The sequence below is a fragment of the Pieris rapae genome, chromosome 3 (genome assembly GCF_905147795.1).
Source record: "Pieris rapae chromosome 3, ilPieRapa1.1, whole genome shotgun sequence".
NCBI classification, from domain to species: domain Eukaryota; kingdom Metazoa; phylum Arthropoda; class Insecta; order Lepidoptera; family Pieridae; genus Pieris; species Pieris rapae.
Window position 1 is genome coordinate 31,317 of NC_059511.1, and position 22,404 is coordinate 53,720.

Below are 22,404 nucleotides of genomic sequence, written 5' to 3' on the forward strand. Positions count from 1 at the left end.
GAACGAGACGGCCCCGCCTTTCGCTCGCTCTTGTCGTGTGACCCACACTCCGTGTGCTTGCAGATATCGACGAAGACAATCAAATAAACGCAACCGACATATGCAACATTTTAGACCGATTGACGCGGGACTCCGATCATCGCAATCGCTGCCTCGATCCCGATTCCAAAATGAAAATTGCTAACATTGTAAGTAGAGAGTGACGATTGCATCCTCTAAAGAAGGAGACGCGTCATCGTTCGTTTCCGTTTCAGATATTGGAAGAGATCAAGTTGGACTTCACCGGAGGCATCGGCCTTTCGGAGTTTATTTTTATTTTGTCGAGAATACCGGAATTCTCCAGTTCCGTGTATTTTAGAATATGAAATAAAGTTTAAATGATTTGTATAGTTTTTAATTCTATCTCACGAACGCTTTGCAAGCGGCCTTATTGAAACGGCCGGCGAGAGTGCGGTCGGGGAGGGCAGGGATTCCGCTGGTGCGACCCGACTCCTGCGGCAGAACCGCGGGCTGCTTGTACTTCACGTGGAACATCGGGAACGACAGGTACACGCTGCAAACGGTGACAAATTAAGAAAATATATTATCTATTATTATTAGATATTATCGGCGGCTTAAAAAGTTACTCACGGAGTCATTTCCGATGGACACTGGTACGAATACTCGGGATCCTTGAAGTACAGCAGTGGGTGATGGGCTTTGGGATAACCTCTGTAATAGTCCCTATGACGTTGGCACGCCTGTTGGTCGTAGGTTTACTAATAATTTCAATAGTCAAACACAAACTTTAGAGACGTAATCATAGAGTGTAGGGGCGCAAGTTAGCGTAACGAAGGGAAGTTTAGTAAGCGTGAATCTTCAAGTAGGTAGGTTTTTGTGCCTTTTTTGCAACTTTATAAGCGATTAGCAAATTTATAGATAACCCACCAACTCCTGATTTATAGAGGCACATGGTGGTGCGACCTTTAAATTTAAAAACATTTTGGTTTTTAAATTGGTCTGTGATTGAGAGAATACCGAAAGATTATTTTATTAATTTTTCGAGGAGCTAGGCTACTGATGATATCTAAGGTTCAAATGGGCACCTATAATTATATTTGAATTATTCATACCTCGTAAAACGTTTCAATTTCATCTTGTCTTCCGTTATCGACAAAGTAAATATCCATTTCAATTGACTTTTTTTTACGTCTTTTTTTCAACCACCTTAAATTTTGAAAAATTATTTCTTCCCTATCAATGAAGTCCGGCTGACTCATACGTCAGTCTTTATTCGATGGCCAGCACAGACATATAATATACTGACGGACTCATAAACTGCATCAAACTTCAGGATTACTTTAAAATTATTTTTTTAATAAGTAGAAGTTAAACTTAAGGATATGACCCTGCTCTGTGTTAACGTACCGATCTAGACGTTTCAATTTAAATCTGTATAGAATGTTTGCATAATTTAATGAACCCGCCAAAGCACTTCTCCATGTAATATGGCGTCGAAAGTAGTAGACTTCAGTATGGCAGTAAACAAAAATCAAGGTTTTTGTGTTAATTACTATTCTTAAAAAAGTTTTCTATAACGAAATTAAACTCAAGATAATAATATACGCATAAATTCTTCGATTCGACTCATTTAGTGTCACGTAATTGACATAAAGTAATTAATATTTTTGACTATCGATTTTAAGATATTGTATAGATTTTATCTATATATTTTATAAATTCAGGACTTTTTACAGGTTACTTTTCCTTATTATATCTTCTACAGCTATGTTTCAAAAACATTAAATAATACAAGATTTACGGCCAAATTGGTAAAAACAATAATATTTGTGCAATGCTCGTTCTTGACTAAGATAGTGAACCAAGTTAAATTTCGTATAAGCTTTTTGATTATATTTTTCAAAAATAAAATAAATTATCGAACAAAGGCTTTACAGGGGGATTTATTAAAACGACCGGCGATAGAACGATCAGGGAGTTGCGGAAAACCAGAAGTCCTTCCAGTTGTTGGCGGTAAAATAGCAGGTTGTTTGTACTTTACATGATACGCCGGGAAACTCAGATAAGACCTGTCGATAAGAAAAAATTGCTTTTAGGTACTCTTTGGTGGCAAGTCGTCTCAATAAGAGACATTAACAGCTATCTACAACGATTATTATAATATCGTTGTATCATTAGAAAGTAGACTTACTCTGACATTTCAGACGGACATTGGAATGCATATTGTGGCTCTCTGAAGTACATTAATGGATGACGACTTCTGGGATAACCCTTGTAGTACTCTCGATGCATTTGGCAAGCCTGAATATAGAAATCCTACACATTAAATACGTTATATAACAGGCAAACGAGCAAAGAACCCATGATCTCAACTATGCTAACATTTTTTTATAAGGCTTTTTATAAATTCGTACGCTAGTAAAAATCGGTTTATGCGTTAAACTAGCTCTAATAACTACTACACTTGTTTATGTATTCTCACATGAAAAAACTTTTCAATTTCCTCTTGTCTTAAAACATCCATAAATGCAATATATTTGACCATTTTGTAGGATTTGTACTTTGTATGTAGTAACGTTACTTAAACGGTTAATAAATAGTTATCTGTTTGCTTCGAATTGGCAAAAGATCGTAGTGCAGTGATTACTGAATTATTATAACCAGCAACAAAAAATAGTCGACTCGTGAACAAAAAAGCTATGACATATTTTATTCATTTCGATTTTTGAATACATTTTTTTTTAAATTTTTTTATTAGCCGGATACAAAGTCCATTGGCATGAATACATTTATTATAGAATAGGGTTGCCAGTCGCGTTAGAGTTTAATGAGTCGCGTGTAGTCCTTTACATGAAAGAAGTCCCGCGGTGATTTTTGGAATTAATTTTGACAGGTCGGACGTGTTGTCATTCGTCAATCGTCGATGTTATCAAGTTTGTTTGTTGTGGTAAATTTTTGTGAGTATTTAACTAGCTTAGTGCATTATAAAGATTTTTTACAAATACCAAACACATTACATATACCAAAAGTTGTAAAAAGTTCGTCTCGAGAAATGTTACTGAAGGTGAAAGAGTTCTGTGAAGCGGAACAAAAGAATCAAGATGTTTTAATAACACTAAACAATGTTCGGACGAGAGTCGCCGCCACAGGTACTTTTTAGAGTTGCCATATACATAATAATTTTTTGCTGTATTGTATAGACTTTTTTGATATAAATTTATTTTTACAAACGACAAAATTAACAAATACATAAAACTAGGTAACTGAAATTAAAACTTAAATTTACTATAATTATTAATTGTTTATTATTTTATTGCAGGTGTGTCAGAGAAAACTGTAACAAGAATTACTAAAGAAAGTATACTATTATAGGCACGTAAGTCTAGCGCTGGACGATACGTGGAGGGGAATGCTGCGCATGTGTACTGTGGTGCGGGGGCCGGAATGCAACTGGAGAGCCAATCGACGCTCTTCATTCCGCTAGCCCCCCTCAGGTACCTTATTTTTTACTTCTGCGCAATAACAGTCAGCGCTAGTTTCGTGCCGCTACTTGTAACATGGATGAAGAGATGAACAGAATAATTTTATCTACGGCTAATGATAATGAAACAGAATCTAAATCTTTTTCCATCCACCCTTCAGATAGTGATGTTCCTATGGCCGCTGATCACAGTTATTCATTGAAGAAAAGCTAAAAATAAAACTCTGAAGAAAAACTGGATACTTTTCTTTACCCTATTTTCTCATCTTTTCCCTGTAAGTACCTAGAACACTGCTTATATAAGTAAATAAAAATATACATAAAAGTAATATAGGTAAATGGGCATTTTTATCAAAATATCTACCAACCCACTTATGTGATGACCCATGCAATAAGTCTAAATGAAACGGATAAGGCTCTGCTGTTACCGCATCCCGCATAAGGTGATTGTTGGTGGCGCCTTGCGGTTTTAGTGGGGATGCACAATAGCGAGTCCTACTAATAATAACCCTTCCGAGCGAAGCAGTCGCGCTGCGGAAGGGTATGCGCAATGCATTTCCCCAAGTAAAAAAAAACACAGCTAACCAGCACCTGACCCAATCTCGTTATCATTAACGCTCCATAGTAAGATACAAAACAGAAAGGTAGTCCAACTATGTACTTTAAACATTATATTGTATGCTTTATTTTTTGTATAAACTGTCCTCTAAAAGTTCTCTTTAATAAATTCCCTTCTTTCCCTTCTTATTCCTCGTCTATGTAAATAACCTACCATTTCTTGTACAGGAGCTTCACGAGATGGTACGGTTTGCTAATGACGCAATGCGACTTCGCTTTTATTTAAAATGAAACAAGGAAATTCATCACTTGAGAAAGTAAACAGTGCCATCTCCAGTGTAGTTCACTAGTTTCATACAAATAATCTTAAACTAAACGAAAAGAACACAAAATTTATTCAATTTCTAAATACTAAATTGTCAGTCTAGAATAGACTCAGTTCGAAGAAAGTTTAAAGAATAACATATTTGGACTTCGGTAAGTCAATACATTTAACATAATATTTTGTAAATTGGGTAAAATATAAGTAGTTATCTTTAAAATGAATGGTAGCTTCTATAAATGTAGTACTCGTAATAAAGACAAAATTAGCGCACCAACCAAAAGGCTAAAACGATTAATTAAGGCAATTGTGTAATGTATAGGTTTTTTCAACAAAATCCCTAGTCATATACAAATGTTTTCAATAAATAGTGCTTGCTAAGGCCTATTACAATACAAATGAATATTTAAACGATTCTAGTGCTTCGATATGAATTGCTACATAAATAGGTAACACGGCGGAATCTCTCGGCAGCACTTTCAGACTCGGGGGCGTACGTCAACATCCACAACTGTTTTAATGTAAAGTGGGAACAAAGTACAAACCGTGATCCATGTGGTATCGAATGATTTAGTTATCGAATTACCTACATGGATAAATTGAGTTTGTATTTGAATTTGAGTCCTGACTGTCAGCTGAGGGCTTGTCGATATGAACTGTCATTTTCATACACAACTCAAAAATTTTCCAATATATACTCAAATTTAAAACTAGTCCTGTCACCAAAGACAGTGGTCTGTCACTCTGCAGTCAACATCATTTGTCGTGGAATGCAAAACTAAACAAGTTAATCCATTTTTCTGTTCACAAATAATTCATTAAGATACTTTCACAAGCAAATTTTTATAACGTTAAAAAAGCAGCAAATTTCTTTATTAAACCTGTACCAAGTTTTGTGATACATTCATAAAATAAAATATATTTCAATTAGTTCATAGCACTGTTATTTGGGGTGTACTATTTTTGTCCGCTCTGTATAGTACATACGGTGCAAATGCATTAAATTAAGTTGTTTGGATGATAATGATATTTGCGCTGGTAAGTTACGAAGTCGTTTTTAATATCATATCAACGGCCAATACAAATGCAATCTCTAAACAGTAAACAAGACTTAAGAATGTGCCATACCTGTGTACCAGACAGCATTGCGTGATGAACGTTTAAATATAGCGGAAACAGTAATGGTAATATTTAAATACGTTATTTCATTTTCTTAAATTATAGAATAAAAACTAGTACAAATCATGAAACTGACTACTAAGTCAGTTTTATGATGATTTGTTTTTTTGAATGGACAAGTAAGTGATCAGCCTTCTGAGTCAGACACATGCAGTGCACTTTTGAGTCTTAGGCATACCAGACTCCTCAATATTTTCAACTTTACTGAACATGTTTTAAATGCACACATGAATAGTTTAAGTTAATAAAATGAGTCACAGTATATTACACTTTGATAAACATCAATATGTCTGCTATCATAATAGTATTGTATTTTTATCAGTATTGTTTAGACATTGCTTATTTTTTAAAAAAGCTTTTCAAATTTAAAAGAATGAAAGTAATTTGTTTGTGTCTGATTTCTGAAAAGTTTGTAATCAGATTAGATTTCTAAAATACTTATTTCTGTTATCTTGAAGGTAAAGTCAACAAAGTTGCTAATTATGTATTATAAATAGATAATATTATAAAATAACAGGTATCCTAGCAACATAACAAACAATAATTTAGCACAATTTCAGGTTGCTACCCACAGGGCATTGTAATGGTGATAATGTCGTGTATAAGTGATGTAGCTTTACATGATCGTGTGCCAGTCCTTTGGCAGCGAATTGAAGATGCACATTATAGTTATCTGGAAATTGACGATAGCCCTGAAAAGTTGCAGCAAAAGAAAAAGTTACAAGGTAAATATTTATCAGTACAAAATAGTTTGTTGAAGATTACTAATTGTGTCTACCCAATTGGGCAATGGCTTTTCTTCAAAATGCATGACCAACAAATTAAAAGGATCTCTAGGCAATGATACTGCCGACAAGCTTGCAAAGAGAAAAACAGGCATGCTCGTATGGTGTGTCTCTTCCCTTTTGTTTTCCTACTGCTGAACTTTATAAAACCAGTTCTGTACTTACAGTTGGTCAGCTGTTTATCTTATACACTATTCTTAAGCAACATTCACTGTTATTCTTTGATATATATAATATAGCGGATATTGGACAAACGTTGCAAATATAGCGTTTGTACACACCCATCATTTTCTAATTTTTCTCAACAATCATTCTCATTTCTGGGCTGTTACTTGTATAAAAAACTAAACAAACCTCTATGAATGAAAACTTTGAACTATGACCAAACAGAAAATCTACAAGATGCAATAAAATAATTTTCACATAATATGTTCTCAGGCATGTGCCTGACACATCCCCACACACACCCTTTTAACACTCAATAACGCACACATATATTCCTCTCCCACTATCACACACACACCCTGCATATATCCATACAACTTTATTTCTACTAACTTCTAACTAGTTGACTGCTCTGTTTTGTTTTTCTTTCCACATTAAAACTTTAAATTTGTTAGCCTACCCATTTTATGTACCTATGTACTTTTTGTTACCATTCAATATGACTTTGCTATGGAATGGAAGCCTGGTTGTCCATATCACAGGTTCTTACCTAGTTTTGAAACCAGTCTCCCGATACCGTCTCAACTGTTTTCTTATTTATTATTGTAAATGATATGTGGGAGAAAAGTAAATTAATAATATTATTATGTACCCATTCAATTGCAGGAATTGCCCTGTGATCCTTTATTTGATCGCACTTATGAGAAGGGCAACAGAATCCACAGAACACAAAATTACTGTTTGTGCTTAATGCAGTTCAAAATGGCACTGCCAGCACCTCTATTTAATCTCAAAATATTGATAGGGAGTTGGGACACTTTTAGGTTACATCACGGAGTACCTGTCGCTAGTTCCTAATGAGTATAAATTTGGTCTGCAAGAGACAAGCAAAGTGTTTCAAAGGACGGTCAACGAGCTACCTGACTATAGTGCGTACAGAGCTGGCATCGGTTGGGCGGCAATGGCTCGCTATGCGGCTAATCTATTGGCCCAGCCCTGGAGGAAGGAGTATAAAGTCGTTAGGGTGAGTCCACATTATTAAGTTGCTCCATTTCAACTTTAAATTGAAGCGTGAGCTTAAGAAATATACAAGTAATTTCCAGTTATATTGCGGGTTCTACAAGCACGAGGTCGAGGCCAACCTCGTGGGCGGCGAGAGCTTGCTGCAAGCGATGGGGTACCGGTCCCTCGGCGGAGGCCGCCTGGCTTTGGACGGGCCCGTGTGCCCTGACATGGCCGCGGCCGTCTCCCGGGACGCTCTCATCGCCCAGTGCGAGAGTCAGGTCGGGGCTTTGTACGCATTTAAAGTCGAATGTATATTCTATGATCATTTGTGCATAATTAATGTAGTTCCTCGCCCACCAGATAATGGCATCGATCTGGGAAGGAGTCTGGAGCGGCGGCGGCCGCGTGTCGTGGGCCGCCGTGGCTGCGGAGAGGCTCGCGCCCTCCCGAGGCCTGTTCGACGAAGACGGCGTCTACTCCAACATGCCCGCGCCCGCAGCGCCGCGTCGCCACCCGCCCTGCCGCTGCCCCGACGTGGCGTCCTTCGCGTTTCCACCCTGCGAGATGCCGGCGTTTCCCTACGCGGTGCCCTACTACTTTCCCCTGCGGCCGTCCTATGCGCTGCCCCCGCCCCTCTACGCCCCCGCGAATTCGGGCCCGAACGACGCCATCGACGGGTCGATTCCCCGACGGCCGGTCGTCCCGACGGCGCGGTTGATCGAGTACGACTCGGAGAGAGACGAAAAGCGGAGTCGCAGAGTCGACGGCCCGTCGAGGTCCGAATCCCGGCCGGCGCTGAAGGCCAGAGAAGACGGCACCGGGACATACGAGAGCTGGGATTACGTGTTCCGAAACTTATCGAGCAAGGACAGAGAGGGAGACGGCGGGAGCTGCTTCTCACAGTCTTCGGACAGAGACTCGCGGACGCTCGACAGGCTCGAGAGAGACGACCGGAGGAAGTATCGGCCCACGACACTGGACTTGGAAGACGGCCTTCGAGCTTTGGACCTCGACAGATCGCACGACGAAGAAGCGTCTCGCACCGCCAAAGTCAACGAGAGTCTGATGAGGCTTAAACGCGAGCAGGAGTCGAAGCGAGTCAAGAGGAGGCCGGAAGAGAGGACACCGGAAGTGAGAAAACCAGAAGAGAGGAGACCGAAGAAGACCGAATACATAGGTAATCCGAGCGCCGACGGTCTCGTCACGCCGAAAGTGGCTCCGGATAAAGTGAAGTTGTTGAGCAAGAGAGAGATAAAAGATAGGAAGGAAGTACTGAAGCTGACGGTCACCGGTCAGGTGTCCAGCGCTGAGGTAAAGAAGCTCAAGAGAACGGCCAAGTCGGCGGCGGCCGAAGCGGAGAAGACCAGGAAACCCTCGGAGAACGGAGTGCACGAGGCTTACGGTCCAACGAGCGTTGCGAGTGAGTAGCTTCGGCCTAAGCAATATAGCATATGTCTCTTATATTCATCCCTCTCTTTTAAGTTATATTAAAATAACAAATAAGAACAAAGCGCCAGAAACTTGCGTCCATCTGCGTGCCCTTTTTTCCTTAAGATATTGGCACGATGTGCTTTCGCCCTCTAGACTGGTTTAATTGTTCCTGTAGAAGTTAGTAATTTGTAAGTTGAAGTGAAACATGTAGTCATTCCCGGTTTGTCAGGCTCCAGTCAGCCCTCGGGCCTCGAGACTCAGCTCACGGTGTCCTTGGAGGACGGTCCGGCCGAGAGATGGCAGTGCGGCACGTGCACTTACCTGAACGCGAGAGGCCTGCACGTGTGCGACATGTGCGGCAAGTCCAAGAGAGCTCCCCGAATCCAGCCCTTGACCTCCGGAGGCAGAGAGTGTCCCGCTTGCACGCTGGTCAACCGACGCGACGCCAAGTCGTGCGACGCTTGCGGGACCGGCTTGGACCGTTGCCCCACTTATATTTAACTGACCCGCGTTTCTTTTTTCTCAGTTATTTATCTTCCACGATATTTAGGCCATCGGTTTAATCAAACGACTTAATCTATTTTTTTTCAACACGATCCAAAAAATTAGTGAGGCCTTTTTCTTCTTAATCTCTCTCCGTGTAAGGTATACTTTATTCAAAAGGTTTTGGGGTGCAAATAAAAAAAATACATTTCGATTATTTCTTTGTGACTGTCTTACAACAGACTTATCTAAATTGAATTGAGCCGCTCTGGGTTTGTACTTTGTACACGTCGCGAATCGCGATACATTCTAAGCTGAAATATTGATTCCATGACGATTGTTATTTTATTAAGATGCATTTCTACCATTTGTTAGCGTGTTTAATAGATATAACTTTTAGGGGCGTCACTTTTTCAAGTATTAACTGACGTCATCACTCAAATGCAGCTCCATGTTTTCTTAACCCGTCCCGTTTATCTGTTTTACACGAGTTTTGTCGGCGTGGGGTTGTTGAGTTATTGTGTTTGTGGCTTAACATTTTATATAGAGCTATTAGGTGTGACAGCCCTTTGTTATTTAATGTGATTATTGTTATTTATTGTATAATTATTTTAGTTTTGACTCGCTTGTAACAGGGTAATGATTGGAATAGGTCGCCGTGTTTCCTCTCGAGGACAATGACGAATCATTATTATTAATGGTGGAGTCTTATCGAGAAGATCATCGTTTATAATATCGGATATAAACTTAATTAAATAATTTCGATGAATCGTCAATGTCTCAAATTAAAGAAGTTTAGTATTTGAAAATAATGTTAATAGTGTTCGTTTTACGCCTTCTAAAATGCTTTAACGTTAGAATAGTTTTGCCTTTTGATTTAAACATAATATTGATCTGTAAATAATACACGTGTACATAGTAGAAATTAAATTATTAATATATTTATTATATACAACTCGAATTTTGTTTTTCTTATTATATCGTAAATTGTATCTCTTTTATATGATATGCATTTTTTAGAACCCGGGCGCTTAGATAAGTAGAAAGTTGATGGTGATCTGTACTTTAATTGTTAGGAGAATGAGGGCGTGCGCAGGCTGTGCAGGAAGTTTGAGCGTTTCCTTAGAATTCTTAATTAAATGAAAAAAGTTCTTAATTATGTTTGCTGTACTTTATAAGCCTTAAAGGTTACCTAATAGATAATTATGTTTATTCTTATATTAATTCATCAATTATATAAGAATAAACATAATTATCATTAATCAAGAGTAGTAGATAAGGCATAAACGTAGATTCTTGCTCTCATCCATTTGTGCACGGGATTCAGGCCACTGATGGAGTCAAGAATATGACAGTCGATGAGATATTTTCTAAAAAGATCATTTTCTGCCCGAAGTGAGGAAGTGGGAAAATTGTTTGTCAATTGTGGAATTGAGTGCACTTATGCCGCCGTGTATGTCGTCTGTGATAAGGAGCTTGACAATGACATTTTGCGTGGCACAAGCAAAAAGTTTGTATGGGCATAACATTAGCTTATACTTCGTTATGTGACGATTTCCATAAAAAAAATTGTCTTGTCTTAGACAGACTTGGTCTCAGGCCCCAGGTTTTATATTGGAAATCATAGAACTACATAAATTGGAAAATTTATTTTAATTAAATCCTGCCATGTCAAATTTAATAATGACCACCATATCCTCCGCCGTGTCCACCCCCGATGCCACGTCCTTCGCCATCTCCGAAGCCTCCTTGATGTCCAGATCCGCCGTGTCCACCACCGAATCCACCTTGATGACCTCCAAGGCCACCGTGGCTGCCTTCAGATCCTCCATTATGACCACCTTAACCAGATTTTTTGTTTACTCACACCATACTTAAAAACCATGGAACTACTAGGCGGAAACCGCATGGTAAAGTATATGCCAAAGTTAGGTATCGTTAAATTAGATAGTTTACACACCTCCTTGATGACCCCCACCAAATCCGGAATCGTGTCCACTAAAACTTCCATGACTGCCTCCTCCTAAGCCTTGGTTACCCCCGTGGCCGCCCCCTTGACCTCCACCAAACCCAGAGTCACCGAATCCTCCATGGCCCTGACTACCATGACCACCACCGCCATAGCCTGAATACAGATTTCGCCGTAAAAATTTATATTTTAATGCTAATGGACGTTAGTTATTTTATTTTTATTCAATTCAGAAAATAGAATGTCCATGGCAATCGATTACTCATTTGAAAATCGTGTTTAGATTATGACAACTTTTGAGTGGCAGACAGTTTTATTTTCCATTGAGATTTCTGTTTTCATTTGAGAACTGGAAATACATTTTTTCAGACATTTTATTTGTGTATCGTCAATTGCACAACTTAAAATTTCAAATTCTCCACTCTCAGTGAGTATGAGTCCCGTATGTCAAGAGTGTATTGAAATTAAACATATTGCACAATATGTATAATCAGAACAAGTCTTACCTGGACGCGCAGCTACTACGGCAACTAAGGCAAGAACAAGGATCTGTAAAAAAATAAAACCGATGGCACCTTTTAAATCGTTGGAGGTTAAACTACTGCACTTATATGCAATTCCACAATATTAAGTAACTACTCCTACCTAGCAAACATCTGAATGTTAAAGTGTTTAAAGACAACACCTCCGCTGTGTCAACATGTCTCTCTGTTCCCGATAAACATAAAAACTAGTTCATGGAATTAAATCGATTTTACCAATTCATGAGGATGGTTGTTTATTTTGTTAAAAATTTAATGTTTGGTAGTTATTTGTATAAGAATATTATTATAATTAAAATCAGGTAAAAACAAATAAAACATAGTCTGAGAACCATTTTAATGACCATAACAAGGTTAAAGGATATAGGGGTTGAGATAACCTTAAAGTATAGACATATTATGCCATATCTAGATATTATTATAAAAAAAAACTACACAACGGACGCTCTCAAAAAGCAATATTTCTGGTACTAGCGCGACGGTATAATATATTATACATATATCCTTCCTTAATAAGAGGATGAAATTCGAATCAGTTGAATATAAACTTTTCGACTATACAATATTATAGTACATATAGATTTGACGTAATTTAAATTTCTTACCAGAAATTTTCCCATCGTGTTTATTGTGTATATGTATTGCTTGCGTAGTCCTACGATAAACAAAACGTACTACGCTGAGGAAGCTGTGCACATCTTATATATAACGCTGTAATCGACGACTGCTTCGACCCTTACTGACGTATCCAACCTTCTTACATAAAAAAGTATTTTGCGACTTTGTCTGTATGGTGTGGTCTGTCAGGATTTATTTCTGGACAGGGGGTCCACCGTTGTTGATGATTATTACTAAGTAGCTAATCTGCGGCAATGATCGATGTTTATACCATGCCATTTTATTATTATTTGAATATTATCAAAATTAAACACCAACGTACATACCCTCACATTTACATCATCACACAACACAGCCAAATTTGGTACCACTTAGTTAAATTTGTTGAATACTTTTAGTTTGTTTACCCTTTAAATAATTTTTGAACTTTTTTGTAGTAAATTGTATGATGTATTCCATCTCTGGCTATATTTTCAGTGCATTTGTTTGTTCCATATTATATATAATTTATGTTAGCTGTAGGATTACGAAATAAATAAATGAGATTAGTATTCTTGTGTTTTGTTTTTCGTTCGTCGTTTCGATGGACGAGTTTTTGTATCTTTTATATACGCTATAAGTATATCGTCCGATTTCGATTATTTTCAATACACAAAATCTCAAAGGACCTTCAAAATCTTAGTACGAGTATAGTAAGAAATTATCTACACTCCTAAATGATATATCTAAATAAAAAAATCTACTTAAAATTGCACAGCGAATTAAATTGGAATGGAATCATTATAGGTTTTCTGGTAGGTACACATTATAACCTTTTTAGTATCTATGGAATGTTTTGCCTTAAGTAACGAATTATAAAGAACAGGTGAATTGTGGAATAAAAAAGAAATTAAATTTATCTTCTATTATAACATTTTAATGCGATTTAATAGTGACCGTGTTGACCGAATTGACCGCCATGGACATTGCCGTGTCCTTGTCCTTTCTCGTGATTCCATGATCCACCATGAGCACTTCCATGATCGTAGCCATGTTCGAATCCTTGATCGTGACCTCCTGAGCCACCATGGATACCTCCGTGGCCACCACCGTGCTCCGATGCTTGTTCATGACTCCCTGATGCACCATGCTGCACGCTGGCATGACCACCGACGTGTTCAAATCCTTGCTTGTGACCTCCTGATCCACCGTGGACACCTCCGTGGCTCCCACCGTGCTCCAGTCCTTGCTCATGAGTGGATGCCCCACCATGAGCGCTTCCTTGACCTACGCCGACTCCGAATCCTTGGTCATGACCTCCTGACCCACCGTGTTCGCCGTGTTCGCCGTGTTGGTGACCTTCATGGCGGCTTTCGTAGCCATATGCTGTAAATTTAAACCTGTTAGTTTTTAGCTTTATTTATTTATTTTTTTAGTACTCCTACAGCTAACATAAATTATATATAATTACAAACAAATACACTGAGAATATAGCCAAAGATGGAATACATAATACATTTAACAACAAACAAAAATTATTTAATACTAATAATAATAATAATTATTGACCAATTGTGATTTAATTTATTTAACTAGTTTACAATTATTTAAATTTACATACAGTAAGATGTAACTTTAAATAATTGAAATTTACATCTTACTGTATGTAATAAGTAAATCGCTAATCATACCTGAACCGGCGGCAGCAACAGCGATCAAACTTAAGGCGACAATCTGCAAAAGTCAGTTATGTTTAAGATCATAAGATCATCAAGAGTACAAAACCAACAGGTCTTAAAGGAATAAACAAAAGTACTTACTACGAATTTAACCATTTTCGCTGAGGATTCTGTATCTGAATGTTTGTATTTGTCGGTTTCCTTCTTATTTATACAGAAAGAGCGTTTTTTTCTTCTTTTTTTTATTTAGAAGGTTGCCGTTAAATATTGGAATAGTGACATTTTCATATTTAACCATCTTTTGCCATTTTCACTTCGTACCTAACATCTAGATTAAAATATACTCAAAATAACTTTACTCAACTGTTTCTTTTAGAAATTGGTCACCGATACCGATCATACAAAATAATTATTTATGTAGGAATTAAAAATAAATGATATAGGAACTATTAATAATAATCAATCATGATTAAGAAATATTAATTTGAAAAAAGAAATAGTAGGATTGTTGGTTTTTAAAACCATGTATTATTAAATTGTTTTACGGCAGCATAAGAAAAGCATAGAACGAGACATGGCAATATAAGTTGATGATTATTCAGGTTATGCAAATTCTATAAACAAAATATTTAGGGAAACTGGTTTATTTGGGACGTTATTACCTAAACAACATTTGGACTAAACTATTCTTTTTGGAAACAATAAAACATAGCACACAATTAACATAATATATTGGAATATTAAAGTAAGCAGATTTTTTTTGTGCATCTATTACATATTAAAAAAATAAAATAGCTAGGAATAGTTGCTCAATTTTTTAGATCCCGTAAATTTCACATATTTTAGTGAATTTTATAAGTTTATGTTTTTCGTTTCTCTATTCTTTCTCACGCTAGTTCCATCCATATCACAGATTCTACCAAGTTTGGAAACCAGTCTCGCAATACCTTCTTGTAACAAATGTAATCTTATTTATTGTTGTAAATGTTATATGGGAGAAAAACAAATTATTATTATTTTTAATAGTAATATGTAAGCTTTCGACACCAATCTTAAATGTTTAAATCATATATAGGTAAAAAACAATGTACCTATGTCTAAGCACATTATTATCTTTACCAAATGCCTACATTGGATGAAATTCCAAGAATAAAATTTACGTGAATAGTGTAAACATGTACGTTTTCCTGTTCATGGTTTGCTTTTTCTGTATCATGTAGGTATCGAATTGTGGTACGTTTTACTGTTAATACTATCAGACTATGAGCAGACTATGAGCTGTAGAGTGTAGAGAGGTTAGTTTAGATTCGCTGCGAAAGTGAAAATAAAAATATAGAAATTTGAGATTAAATTCTAACTTGGCCACTTTACTGCGTTTTTATAATGATATTCAACAGTCGCTCGGCTTTGGACAATAAAATGAGAATAATAAAAATAATTTCAATCGTACTGCTCTTTTTAATCAATAATTAAAATAAGTACAAACAAATTACAGTCCATTTCATTGTCTTCTTAAGTCAACCAGATTTTTTTCTCAAACTGTTTTTATTTGGAAATGTATAATAAGGGAAATAGGTCCCGGTTTTTCTGTTTAGCACTAAATATGGGGGCATATTGGTGTATGCATCTGGCCAATTTCGTCGTTGTGGGGTTTGTGGCTGGTGTGAAGAAGTTTGCGGCGAAATTCTGTAGGCCTCACTATTTCTGCCTGTTATGACAGTTATTAAAATCGAGGTTAGAATTATCTGGAAAAAACAAGATAATGATGCAATACTGCCTGCCATGACCATTTGAATTAAGTTATGTGTTAATTGGTTAGAAGTTTTCCTCAAAATGAGAATATTAATACAATAGAATAAGAAATTTGTGTTCATAACAAAAGGTGATCTTTAATAACAATAAGGCTTTCGAATTATGATGCCGTCGCTTCTAATGCTTAAGATAACAAAAACTTACCCTAAGTAAAAACAGCCTTAACTTTTCCATATTTCAATAATAGTCAATATGTTAGGCCTCTGAAACTAATTGTGTTTGGAAAGACAGTGATGTCGCCTTGAACCTCACGACTCTCTTATATGAACCATTTTGAAAATGACATACTTCTGACGAATACAATTGGCATAGAGCTTGTGTACATACTTTGTTTGGCGATTTGTAAATATTCAAGTAAATCTATTCAATTCTCGGAGTTGAACATTTATAATAATGACTGTGTTATTTGTTATTGTTGTAATAACGATTTTATCGGTAATATTTGACCTTATAAGCCCATAAAGATACAATTTTGTTTGTAAACAAATGCGTTGTTTTTTTATGGGACATGGTCAAACGGGCGGAAATGCCTTTGAACTAATTCCTTAGAACTAAATATCTTAGAAGTAAAAGCAAATTGCAGCCCAAACACACTTGGCGAGAGTTGAAAAATTATGTCTACTTCATGGCTTTTGTGTGCTCAAAGTGTGTTGGGTCAATTATCGGGTAGATATTTGAATGGTACTGTACCCGTGACACATTCCTAACGAAATACACTACGGATTGAAGTTTCAATATATTTATTTTCATCTGTAGCGAACTGTAAAGCTTCCTAATGTACCCACATCGGTAACGAGTACGATATCTTAAAAATCGGGTTTATATAAATAGAGCAGAAAGTTTAAATAACTTTTGATTATTTAAGATTTTTTTAAATCTGGCGCAAGACGTATCGAAAGATGTGTAAGCAAGGAGGCTATTTTTCGAAGAGTTTAATTATTTTTTACGCTTGTGTATGGATTATACCCGATGAACAGACTCGGGAATCGGGATCGTCACTGTTGCACACGTTCAGCTTGAAAGCGAAAATTCGGTATGGCTAGTATTATAATCAAAAGTATAATACTAGCCTCTACTTCTCACACTCATAACGACTCTGTGAAATTTTGTGTACAACACAGTCGTCTATTATTATTATTGTATAAACACAGATATGATTTTATAAAGAACGATAGTTATTTTTTTATTAGATTACCTATTATATCTAGAGCATAGTATCCATGTTCACAAATTCAAACCTTTTTATGTATAAGGTTTTAACCTTACCTTTTATAAGGTAAGCAAAATTAGTATTATTAACTAAATTTGGACTACATTTTTACAATACATCTGCAATTTTAGCATTAGCAAAGCATTAGCCGTCCACTTTTGCTCGACCTTTCTTACTTCGAACAGAGTTGTTTATTCTCTATCGTTCGATATTTATAAATTTTCCATTGACATAGACGTTTTAATACAAATATCCTGAAAAACATCATGTGATTATTCGTAATACTAACTAAAGTGCAACAAGTACTGTTTTCTTGGGAAAAAGCACTTGATTCTCCCTTACGATTTAAGCTATTTATATTTCATTACGCAATCTCTAACATGCAGTTTTATTTTTATGTATATTTTATTAATATACAACGATTACACGTTTGGATCGATTGGAAAATATGGAAATGCCAGTTTAGCCAGGTTGGAAAAGATTTTTGGTATTAATATATGTATTCTTATAAGAATTATTAACACAAATGCGCATATTGCCCAAGTAAAGCGGATTCACGAATATCGCTAACACGCGATATGCTTGTTTTTCATCACGAGGCTTGCCCGTAACGACCAGTCGGACACTTTGACATGCAGTTTTTTACATGAGCGGTCAAGTTGCCAATTATATAATTTAAGATTCGGTAGACTAATGAAGCTTGACGCCATATTTGTTTCGACATGTTTGGTTCCGTACATAATGGCGCTTCTAAACGGGCCATGTTTTGCTGCAATTGATGGCTGCACTATTGGCAATTAATTGTCCGGCCATCACAAAAATGTTTTAATGCAGATGATGGCCGAGCAATCTATGGCCGGGCCATGTGTTGCAATATGTCAGCAATAGTATGGCCCATGATGCAGACTCCTAAACGGGCCACACATACCGGCAACAATGGCTGATGAAATCACACTTGTCGCAGCAGCTTATATTAATTTTAAAAGAACAGAAAAAGAAGAGATTGAGGATTCGACCTTACTTAAATAGGCGTGAAACTGTAGACAATTTGAGTCTAGCAGTAATAAGCCTTGATAATAAATTATTCAAGAACTTGGCTAGAATTTCAAAAGGCGACTTTGACTTTCTCTTAAACAAAATTGGACCAAAAATAAAAAGAAATGATACAAACATGAAAACAGCAATACCTGTTTCATCGCCATCACGAGATTTGCGATAACTCTACGGTTTTTGGCAACAGGAGATTCATTTAAAAGTTTTATGTACCTGTTCCGAGTGTTAGATTTCAACTTTTATTCCAGAGGTGTGTACAGCTATTATAGAAGGATTAAAATAATACATCAAGGTAAGTTAACATAGGTTTATTAAATATGTTACTCATAGGTAGTAACTATTATGTACTTTTTAAATTTAATAATAATAGGTATCTAGTAGCAGCATATTCGTTTTTATTTTCGTCAGCATCGCGTATAATATTTTGAGCCTTTTAGTACGTGGTTTTGGAGTAGTATTGGAGTAGTATCCAAAGTGTCGGTTGTTTCTGATTCTACGACTTCACGTGGGTCAGCACTGATGTCAGTGTGTGTAGTTTCAGTCGCCTGTGAATGCATAAAATTGTTAGTATATCTTTAAGCCTTTCAGATGCCGTCAGGAGTAACAGAATACAAGTTGCAAAAGATTTCTAGGGAAGAAGTTCAATTTATCAATCGATATGATACATACGTAATACAGAGATATGTACATTTATAATGACTAAAATACTTTATTAAAGATACTTACTTTAGAAGTTTTCATTTTCACTATGTGATCCTATATTCGTGGTATTTTGAGTAAAGAGAAACGATATCGTATCGTAAGCAAACCACTTTACTGTTTTACCGCCAGCTCTACCACTTTTCTTCTTTTTCTCCTCATTATTTGCGTAAGTTCTTAGGCTTCTGATTTTTTGTAAGCCTCGTTACTTGTTATGCCAAACTTTTCAGCGATTTCATTCCATGCATCTTTTTTAGCATTTCTATCTTTGTATGTGCCGGTTTTTATATCCCACAACTCGGGGTGCAAATGTATTTCTTTAATAAAATCAGTAATTGTCTTGTTAGATCAGTAACAATTTTTACGTAGTTGTCAAAATACAGCTGATCGCAAAACACAGAATATAGCAACAGGCACACTTCACTCATAGCAAACTTCATGTCGCGTAGAAAAGGATACACTATGCCATAACAAAGAGAGTGACTGAAACAACAATAGAACTGGCTGTGCAATATTGCAGTTGAATTCGATAGCCTAGCGATCGTTCGGCAACCCATCGGAGCAATATCGGCCATAAGTGGCTACACAAAACATGTTTGGCTATATGGCCGGGACATTACTGCAATATTGCATAGTGTGGCTGACATTGTTTGCAATGTTGCCGGGCCATGTGTTGCAGCCATCAATTGCAGCAAAACATGGCCCGTTTAGAAGCGCCATAAGATACGTTGTTTTATGATATTTTTCTGCTTTATGAAGTAACGATTGTGATCATAGATCACGTCCCATATAACATAGTAACAGTATGATGGTAGGTGCTAGGACCTACAGAGGATGGAACTATTATGTTTACCTCTTCGCTCCATGAGTCAAGCCAAGGAGGAAGAAGAACTTTTCCTAACACTGGGAAATAGTCTTCTGGAATGATCATTGACAAAAAGCTAACCCGTACTACACAATTTATTTTAATGATTCAATTCAATTTCAAAAATTCTTTATTCAATGTTCAATAAAAATTAAAAGTTCTACATGTCCAGTGTACATTAATTCCTGGAATGTAACAAACTTATAACTAACACGTTTTATTAAAAGCCGTATAGCCGTAGCCGTAATGATTACAAAACTCTTAAAAAAACTTATTTGGAGAGATAAAAAGCTTCTTTTAAACCATGAAAATGATCATTTAAACTGCAGTTAAAGCAGTCACGGATTGTTAAATTGAATCACTATTTGCTGTGATAGAAGTTGTACATTTTAGTGTGCAGTAGGAGAGTTAGACAGTTGTGTTGTTTTCAGAAGGAAAAACAAATAATTTCTAATGTGACAGCATTAAATTATAAACACCGTTCTCAGTAACAGTTTAATAAAAAAACTAATACAGGTATAAAATACTACATTTTAACAATAGATAGTTTCTTTTCAAGAACTACAGTACAGAGCAGTACTTATTCTAGATTACGTCTTATAATGTTAATCGATACATTCAGCTGAAACATCTTACCGAGGGGTTGTAGAGATTTCCTGAACTTCTAATCGTCCGTCACCATATAAGGAAAGCTATGCCATTTTAATATTTATGCGATTGCGTTAAGACCTTATTTCGCTTAATTGGCATTGCGCGAAGTCTAAGGGTAGTGGACCGTGGCGGTTGCTCTTGCATACCGGTCTTCAATCGGTTTTTACGTGAACAAATAATGTTATTCAAATAGGGCGGCATCGGCCGTCTATTTAGAATTGTTAATTTCATGTTAATAATTTTCGGTGCAGTATAAAAGTGCAGGTTACTTTTTGGAAGGCATCATTATCGTTGCATATCCCAATCGATTTGTTGAGTCGCAGCAACAAAGGAACAAACCAAGCCATGTCTCGACTTACGGTAAGCGAAGTGGCCGTTGAAGAGTTTTTCAATAATTTCACAACATGGGACTTTAATTTAATTTTTTTCTAGATTCTCTTTGTCTTCGCTGTGGCGTATGAAGTACTCGGAGAAAGTAAGATACAAATTGTTTAATGACAGAATGGTAGGAGCAAATTTTGCTGAGAGTAAACATATTCTATGCTTTTCAGCTGTGACAAAAGACAAGCCCGCTGCGGACTCTAAAACCGCACAAACCGGATACATCTCTCCTGCTATCTTACCTGCGCCTATCCACGGTGGAATCGGCTATGGACACGGTCTAGGCGGCGCTGGACTTGCCGGATTGGGTCTCGGAGGAGCAGGTCTCGGAGGAGCGGGTCTCGCGGGAGCCGGACTCGTCCTAGGTCCGGGATCGTCTGCCCCGCTTAACAACGCCGGTGCAGTGAGCGCAGCTCAACTCAGCGCCATCCAAAACGCTCAAGCCGTCCAAGCAGCTCAGATCGGAAACGCCGCCGCCGCCGGTATTCAGAGCGCGCGTGTCACAGAAGTAGCCGCAAGAGCCGGACAAGCCAGTGCCATCCAAAACGCTCAGGCTTTGGACGCCACCCGCATCGCTAACGTGCAAAGAGCCCAGGCCGCCGCCTTAGAGAACGCGAGAGCCGCGGAGGCGGCCAGACGCGCCGCCGCCGCCAGCGCCTGGGAACTGTCCCGTGCTATCGAAGCCGAACGCGTCGCTAACGCAGCCCGCGTCCAAGCCGTGGCAATAGCTAACACCCGTGCCATGGAAGCAGCTCGTATTGCCAACGCAGCCAGAGCTCAAGCCGCAGCCGTCGTGAGCACTGCCAACCAGGCGCAAGCCGTAGCTGACAACGTGGCGAGACAAGACGGCCTCTTGCTCGGCGGCGGTGGACTCGGCGTGGGCTACGCCGGCGGCCTCGGTGGTGCCGCAGTCGTGGCTGCAGCCCCGGTGGCGGTGGCGGCTCCGGCCTATGGTGGCTTGGGATACGGACATGGCTACGGACACGGCTACGGACGCTAAACCTCGAGAGGACACCCGAAATTTCTACATCCATTTCGCCATCCTTTAATACAGAAATGGTGAGCGGCAGATTAAAAATAGGAACTATTGTGTAAATATAATATTATTAAATTGCATCGAATTCCGAATAAATATTGTTTCTGTTGTATATAATAAAGGAACTAACGACTCACGACGATTTTATTTATTTGATTATAGACTTTCAGATTTCTAAGACACATTCAAGAAAACTCAAATTATTTTATCCAAATTGGATTACAATGTAGAATATTGGTCTTCTTGGGACTTAGTTTGCCAGTATCAAATGAGCTTTTTCTATTTACAATAGTAAATTATTCATTTGCACTTATTGTCTATTCTTTATGCTTAATATGTTTTTAAATTCGTTTTGCTTTCTAAAACTCGACTCCATCGAAAGCAATGGCAAAATGCGCTTCCTTCTTTATTATATGTTATATATTATGTCATGTACATAAGTACATCGACACTGTACCTCAATGATAACCAACGAATTAAAATATGACACAAAAATATACT

At 37.5% G+C, this 22,404-nt stretch overlaps 6 protein-coding genes and 1 long non-coding RNA gene across 9 annotated transcripts; 2 read left to right on the top strand and 5 right to left on the bottom strand.

Moving 5' to 3' along the window:
- Positions 1-62: 62 nt before the first annotated feature.
- LOC111002612 lies at positions 63-1,386 on the bottom strand. The gene is made up of 3 exons (XM_022272770.2): positions 1,113-1,386; positions 631-740; positions 63-553 (listed from the first exon to the last, which is right to left on the bottom strand). The coding sequence occupies exons 1-3, from the start codon at positions 1,257-1,259 to the stop codon at positions 400-402; spliced, it is 411 nt and encodes a 136-aa protein (XP_022128462.1). The 5' UTR covers positions 1,260-1,386; the 3' UTR covers positions 63-399.
- Positions 1,387-1,716: 330 nt separating this feature from the next.
- Positions 1,717-2,657, bottom strand: LOC111002670. The gene is made up of 3 exons (XM_022272854.2): positions 2,483-2,657; positions 2,192-2,301; positions 1,717-2,069 (listed from the first exon to the last, which is right to left on the bottom strand). The coding sequence occupies exons 1-3, from the start codon at positions 2,543-2,545 to the stop codon at positions 1,916-1,918; spliced, it is 327 nt and encodes a 108-aa protein (XP_022128546.1). The 5' UTR covers positions 2,546-2,657; the 3' UTR covers positions 1,717-1,915.
- A 2,432-nt stretch (positions 2,658-5,089) lies between these two features.
- On the top strand, positions 5,090-10,370 carry LOC111002630. 3 transcript variants are annotated; one of them, XM_022272794.2, is made up of 7 exons: positions 5,090-5,399; positions 5,463-5,545; positions 6,101-6,265; positions 7,315-7,514; positions 7,594-7,773; positions 7,856-8,915; positions 9,156-10,370. In XM_022272794.2, exons 3-7 carry the CDS (start codon positions 6,124-6,126, stop codon positions 9,425-9,427), a joined length of 1,854 nt encoding a protein of 617 aa, XP_022128486.2. In that variant the 5' UTR covers positions 5,090-5,399; positions 5,463-5,545; positions 6,101-6,123; the 3' UTR covers positions 9,428-10,370. The 3 variants fall into 3 exon arrangements, with proteins under 3 accessions (XP_022128486.2, XP_045490458.1, XP_022128485.2); XM_045634502.1 differs by having other exon boundaries at positions 5,090-5,545; positions 6,090-6,265; XM_022272793.2 differs by lacking the exon at positions 5,463-5,545.
- A 673-nt stretch (positions 10,371-11,043) lies between these two features.
- Positions 11,044-12,663, bottom strand: LOC111002629 (holotricin-3-like). The gene is made up of 4 exons (XM_022272790.2): positions 12,526-12,663; positions 11,885-11,927; positions 11,370-11,534; positions 11,044-11,250 (listed from the first exon to the last, which is right to left on the bottom strand). The coding sequence occupies exons 1-4, from the start codon at positions 12,538-12,540 to the stop codon at positions 11,087-11,089; spliced, it is 387 nt and encodes a 128-aa protein (XP_022128482.2). The 5' UTR covers positions 12,541-12,663; the 3' UTR covers positions 11,044-11,086.
- Positions 12,664-13,427: 764 nt separating this feature from the next.
- On the bottom strand, positions 13,428-14,419 carry LOC111002659 (holotricin-3-like). Its single transcript, XM_022272832.2, has 3 exons — positions 14,338-14,419; positions 14,209-14,251; positions 13,428-13,903 (listed from the first exon to the last, which is right to left on the bottom strand). The coding sequence occupies exons 1-3, from the start codon at positions 14,350-14,352 to the stop codon at positions 13,464-13,466; spliced, it is 498 nt and encodes a 165-aa protein (XP_022128524.1). The 5' UTR covers positions 14,353-14,419; the 3' UTR covers positions 13,428-13,463.
- Positions 14,420-15,634: 1,215 nt separating this feature from the next.
- LOC123690695 lies at positions 15,635-16,385 on the bottom strand. The gene is made up of 2 exons (XR_006751295.1): positions 16,153-16,385; positions 15,635-15,941 (listed from the first exon to the last, which is right to left on the bottom strand). It is a non-coding gene; the product is annotated as an uncharacterized LOC123690695 (long non-coding RNA).
- A 4,208-nt stretch (positions 16,386-20,593) lies between these two features.
- LOC111002665 (glycine, alanine and asparagine-rich protein-like) lies at positions 20,594-22,039 on the top strand. Its single transcript, XM_022272841.2, has 3 exons — positions 20,594-20,846; positions 20,919-20,961; positions 21,038-22,039. The coding sequence occupies exons 1-3, from the start codon at positions 20,832-20,834 to the stop codon at positions 21,865-21,867; spliced, it is 888 nt and encodes a 295-aa protein (XP_022128533.2). The 5' UTR covers positions 20,594-20,831; the 3' UTR covers positions 21,868-22,039.
- Positions 22,040-22,404: the final 365 nt, after the last annotated feature.

Coding starts and splice junctions, on each gene's coding strand:
- LOC111002612 (XM_022272770.2), bottom strand. CDS start 1,259: ATGAGTCAGCCGGACTTCATTGATAGGGAAGAAATAATTTTTCAAAAT. Junction 741..1,112: donor AAATTGAAACGTTTTACGAG/GTATGAATAATT, acceptor TACGACCAACAG/GCGTGCCAACGTCATAGGGA. Junction 554..630: donor TGTCCATCGGAAATGACTCC/GTGAGTAACTTT, acceptor CACCGTTTGCAG/CGTGTACCTGTCGTTCCCGA.
- LOC111002665 (XM_022272841.2), top strand. Junction 20,962..21,037: donor GTATGAAGTACTCGGAGAAA/GTAAGATACAAA, acceptor TATGCTTTTCAG/CTGTGACAAAAGACAAGCCC.
- LOC111002629 (XM_022272790.2), bottom strand. Junction 11,535..11,884: donor CGTAGTAGCTGCGCGTCCAG/GTAAGACTTGTT, acceptor ATCTGTATTCAG/GCTATGGCGGTGGTGGTCAT. Junction 11,251..11,369: donor TGGTGGGGGTCATCAAGGAG/GTGTGTAAACTA, acceptor AATCTGGTTAAG/GTGGTCATAATGGAGGATCT.
- LOC111002659 (XM_022272832.2), bottom strand. Junction 13,904..14,208: donor TGTTGCTGCCGCCGGTTCAG/GTATGATTAGCG, acceptor TTAAATTTACAG/CATATGGCTACGAAAGCCGC.
- LOC111002630 (XM_045634502.1), top strand. CDS start 6,124: ATGGTGATAATGTCGTGTATAAGTGATGTAGCTTTACATGATCGTGTG. Junction 7,774..7,855: donor TCGCCCAGTGCGAGAGTCAG/GTCGGGGCTTTG, acceptor CTCGCCCACCAG/ATAATGGCATCGATCTGGGA. Junction 8,916..9,155: donor CGGTCCAACGAGCGTTGCGA/GTGAGTAGCTTC, acceptor CCGGTTTGTCAG/GCTCCAGTCAGCCCTCGGGC.
- LOC111002670 (XM_022272854.2), bottom strand. CDS start 2,545: ATGGTCAAATATATTGCATTTATGGATGTTTTAAGACAAGAGGAAATT. Junction 2,302..2,482: donor AAATTGAAAAGTTTTTTCAT/GTGAGAATACAT, acceptor TTCTATATTCAG/GCTTGCCAAATGCATCGAGA. Junction 2,070..2,191: donor TGTCCGTCTGAAATGTCAGA/GTAAGTCTACTT, acceptor TCTTATCGACAG/GTCTTATCTGAGTTTCCCGG.